The sequence below is a fragment of the Etheostoma spectabile genome, chromosome 13, assembly GCF_008692095.1.
Source record: "Etheostoma spectabile isolate EspeVRDwgs_2016 chromosome 13, UIUC_Espe_1.0, whole genome shotgun sequence".
NCBI lineage: Eukaryota > Metazoa > Chordata > Actinopteri > Perciformes > Percidae > Etheostoma > Etheostoma spectabile.
In genome coordinates, this window is record NC_045745.1 from 7,572,960 (window position 1) to 7,577,258 (window position 4,299).

General features: G+C 44.7%; 1 protein-coding gene, 1 long non-coding RNA gene and 1 pseudogene across 3 annotated transcripts in view; 1 reads left to right on the forward strand and 2 right to left on the reverse strand.

The window, feature by feature from the left end:
- The window catches only part of LOC116701085 (uncharacterized), a 20,266-nt gene extending 18,197 nt beyond the window's left edge, over window positions 1-2,069 (forward strand). The window contains exon 3 of the long non-coding RNA XR_004334811.1: window positions 1,995-2,069. This is a non-coding gene — a long non-coding RNA (uncharacterized LOC116701085). The remainder of the gene's footprint in view (window positions 1-1,994) is intronic.
- Window positions 1-4,299, reverse strand: part of dscama (Down syndrome cell adhesion molecule a) — a 125,062-nt gene that overhangs the window by 12,318 nt on the left and 108,445 nt on the right. For both annotated transcript variants that reach the window (XM_032534582.1, XM_032534584.1), the window contains exons 19-23: window positions 4,108-4,263; window positions 3,563-3,696; window positions 2,833-2,986; window positions 1,487-1,604; window positions 1,196-1,359 (exon numbers count right to left, since the gene is read on the reverse strand). In XM_032534582.1, the coding sequence (XP_032390473.1) occupies window positions 1,196-1,359; window positions 1,487-1,604; window positions 2,833-2,986; window positions 3,563-3,696; window positions 4,108-4,263 (726 nt within the window). The remainder of the gene's footprint in view (window positions 1-1,195; window positions 1,360-1,486; window positions 1,605-2,832; window positions 2,987-3,562; window positions 3,697-4,107; window positions 4,264-4,299) is intronic.
- Window positions 137-843, reverse strand: LOC116701069 (40S ribosomal protein S2-like; annotated as a pseudogene).

Sequence of the window (4,299 nt, forward strand, 5' to 3'; positions counted from 1 at the left end):
TCTTGCTCAGGGACACATTGGTTGATGTATTGCAGTGGGAATCAAACCCAAGTCTCCCACACCAAAGGCATGTGACATATCCACTGTTCCATCGCCACCCTAAAAACATTTATTCAATGATTCTCCGTACAAAAAGTTTAGGAGGGAGGGGCCTGGAGAGGCTGTCCCCTCTGCACAGACGCCATGGAGTGAGTCTTGGCCAGATGGTGAGTGAACTCCTGCTAGGGAGACTTTGTGAAGACAGTCTCCTTCCACAGGTCAGTGGTTAGGCAGCTATAGGTCTTTGAGAGGGCATCAAAGGTGGCGAGGGCGGGGTGGAGCCTCTTGCAGAGATGTAGCAGTCATTGACATCGGCCGTCATAAGCAGCTTCTTTGGCACAGTACAACGGTACCACGGGGGCATGGATGAGACGCACCGGAACAGAGCCACAGCGGCCAGTCACCTTGCCGGGCATGGTGTGGGGCTTGCTGATCTTGTTACCCCAATAACCTCTCCTGATGGAAACAATGGACAGCTTCACCCAGACCCACATGGCCATTGTAGTGGCAACAAAGGCATTGAACCTGGTGCGCTGACCAGCCCTGGTCTGCTTCTGGACAGGCATGATCTTGAGTACCTCGTCCTTCAGACCCAGGAAGAAGTTGATGATCTCAGTCTCCTTGATGGGCAGAGAGTACAGGTAGATCTCCTCCAGGGAAGGGACTTGATCTTCATGTCCTTAACCAGGCGGCCCAGCTTGGGGACTGGCGCCCATTCCTTGTCCTCGGCCATGCCGCCCCTTCCACAACCACCTGCCCCAAAACCTCCGCTAAAACCTCCACTACCACGGCGTCGTCCGCCATTTTATGATCGTAACAATATGTGTATATATGGGTGTATATAGGGGTAAACATAGATACATACACATTCACATATATATACACACACACACATATAAACACTCTCTGTGGGATATCTCTATGTAGCATATAGTACTGTATATATATACACACACACACACCATATTTCATTTTAGAATATACATTTAATTCATTTTTTCTATTATAATTTATTTTTTAGTATTAATATGATTTTTTTTACCATTTTTTTGGGGGGGGGGGGTTACATGTATGTTCTGTGACCTGTACCCTGCTGCTGATGTGTATGTGATGTGTCTCAGAGCTTGTAGGGGTTGGTACAAAAAAATATGCATACCTTGAACCTGCAGGTTGAGGACGGTTTTGTCCGACCCAAAGCTGTTACTGGCCACACAACTGTAGTTCCCAGAATCCTCTGCTTTCACCGTGCGAATTACAAGGCTGCCGTTACCATGGACGCTGCGCCGGCTGTCAATCACAACAGGTGCTGGGGTTCCATTGCTGTAATGTAGATGTTGTCATTGTCAAAATGTAACTTTGAAAAGACAAATGGAACTACTGTTGGAGACCGTATATACATGTAACCATGTATCACGTCACTGACGGCAACGCCTTTCACTGAACTCACATCTCCTTCAGCCACTTGATGGTTGGGGATGGATCACCAACTGCTTTACAAGGCAGCACAATGTCCCTCATCCAGGGAGTCGTTACTGTCCTGTTAAAGGTCAGGATCCGAGCCGGAGCTGCAAAAACACACACACACACACACACACACACACACACACACACACACACACACACACACACACAACACACGCTTCATCAGCGCACAGGGGAGTTGCAGTTTGCTGAATGATTTCAGAATAAGGTTCTTTCATATTGGAGTCCTTTCATTTACTCTAGGGGTGGGAGGAAAACAATTGATACAGCATAGTATTGCAATATTTTCTGTGGCAATACTGCATCGACACACAGGCGCCAAGTATCGATCTTTTATTATATATGTGTTGGTCAGTTTGTCTGCTTGACAATCCCATTTTGCAGCATTAAAATTGAAGGTATATGAACAAACTGAGAAATGTATCTTTTTAGATTTAACAAATGTTGACAAAAGTTTCCTTTTAGGGATTTAGAATATTGCAATGTGTTTGAAATCACTGTAATATAGTATTGTGGCATAAGTATCGTGATGATATCGTATCGAGAGGTGTCACCCTTAATTTACTCTATTACCCTTTCACATATGCCCTGCAACCCCAAAATAATCTAGACATTCCCCGGCAGAGCTATATGTGAGAACACAAATGTCTAAATCAGTTGGGCCAGACATTAAAAGCCCTTTACGCTGCCAAGTCCCTAGCACAAAGCCTGTAAGCCCATGTGTGGAAACAGCAGGTCATTGGCCGGAGAACCGCAGAGAACAGGTTGTGATAGGCGGTGTGGATCCTGACTCCAGACACCATGGGGTCTACCAGCATAAACGTTCAGCTTATCAGCTCTCAGCAAGCATGCTATTTACATTCAGCTGATGCTCCCTTACCTGTCTTCCTATGAGGAGATACTGGGAATAAGAACATGTTTTTCACACATCCACATGGGTGAAGTTAGTTGTGGCAAGAGGGTAAAGCAGGGTAGTCCCCAACAAGGAATCACGTTTGAATTTTAACTTACTGTGCTGCAGTGACTGTTACAAATGTTGTTTGCTATTATAGCACTTGTGTTTGAAACTGAGAGGCCAAAATGAGTCCCAAACCCACGCATCCCATTTTGCACATTGTAGTCCCATCAGGCACACAGACTGGGGCACCGTTTGCATTTTATTCAGACATAAACCTTTAGGAGTTTACTTCTCACTTTATTTACCAATAAATCAGACAATCTGGCTGTAGATCAAATGTGGAACGCTGCACAGTGCAAGTATTTCATCTTTATTCGGCACTTCAAGCTGTACCAAAGATCAGCTCCACCTACCCTCTGCCATGGGTTTGACAGTGATGATTTCACTGGCGTTTCCACGGCCTGCAGCGGTGACGGCGACCACCCAGATACTGTACTGGCGGTTCCTGCTCAGGTTGGGGATGCGGTAGAAGAACACGTCCGGGGCCGCTTCAAACTCACTGCTCACCTGGCCGAGGGAAGACATTCAGGAACGTCATTCATATCATCAGATTTTCCATCAACGTTAAATGCTGACTTAATGTTAAAGGACACGCCCGGTGACATTCTATAGTTCTCTTATTGTCAACACATCCCATAAACACATTAAAACCAACAATGCATGTCTCCTACTAACACGTATCGTGTGTGTATCCAAAGCCTGGTATAACTTTTTCCAAAACTATAAATGAGCTATGTAGTTCTATTACTAGTGAATCGTACATAGCTTGTCCATCTATGATTTAAATAGGAAGTTGAATATTTAAGTTGCTTTTTAACCAATGTGTGTTCTAACTAATGACCACCGATCAGAGGGAAATTCTTTAGCCTGGGAGCTAAAGACAGAAGGGTAGGGAAATCAGAAAGCAGTGAGAGACAGACTAACACATTGTTGATTTGGTCTTTTCACTGAATTTTGTTGAAAATAAGAAAAGTATAGGATGATTCCAGCCTGCTAAATGCTAACTTGTTCATAGATTTACAGGAACTTTCATTTTGTCAAGGTACTGAATGTCAAATTAAATTTTTTATTAAACGTTCATACCGTGGGGTGTGGGTTGGAGCAGAAAACGGTGTATTTCCTGATGATGCCATTCACTTTGAGAGGAGGAAGCCAGGACACAAACACCACTGAGTTTGATGCAGCTGCTGCCTTCACACCCGCCGGAGGCCCAGGAACTAAAAGGAAAAGATCAGCTAGTTGATATATTGTTCCACATTAAGCTAATATTATTCCTCAGAAGATTTTTTACGGTGATTCTTTCGCCGATTATAAAGCAAGATAACAGATGTCATATTCCGCAGGACTTCCTGCTACGTGTAAGTTAGTTACAGCTCTCCACTTAATAAGCATGTTAAATACCCTGCTGCTCCCTAGGCTCTATTTTTTACCACAGGGGTTCATTCACTGCTGACTAATATTCTCATTTTGGCAAAGCTGCCATTTCTCCATTTAATGTTAAGAACAGACACGCTGTAATTCCTTGAGGCCCTACAGCAGCAAGTCAAACTGAAGTCTGAGCATCTGTTTGAAACAGCTTGACTGCTGCCCTTGTGATGTGATTTGGAGTGGGGACTTCATCTTCCTACCGTCCTCCTTGGTGCGAGTGTAGATCTGTTCACTGCGAACACCGTCTCCAGCTCTGGTGAAGGCCAACACCTGGATGCTGTAGTTGGTGTACTTCTCCAGTCCATCCAGCTCCAGAGAAGGCTTCGAGGTTGTCACATTCCTGATCTCTCCAAGCTCTGATGGACCAAACAAAAACAGGACAGGAGATATGG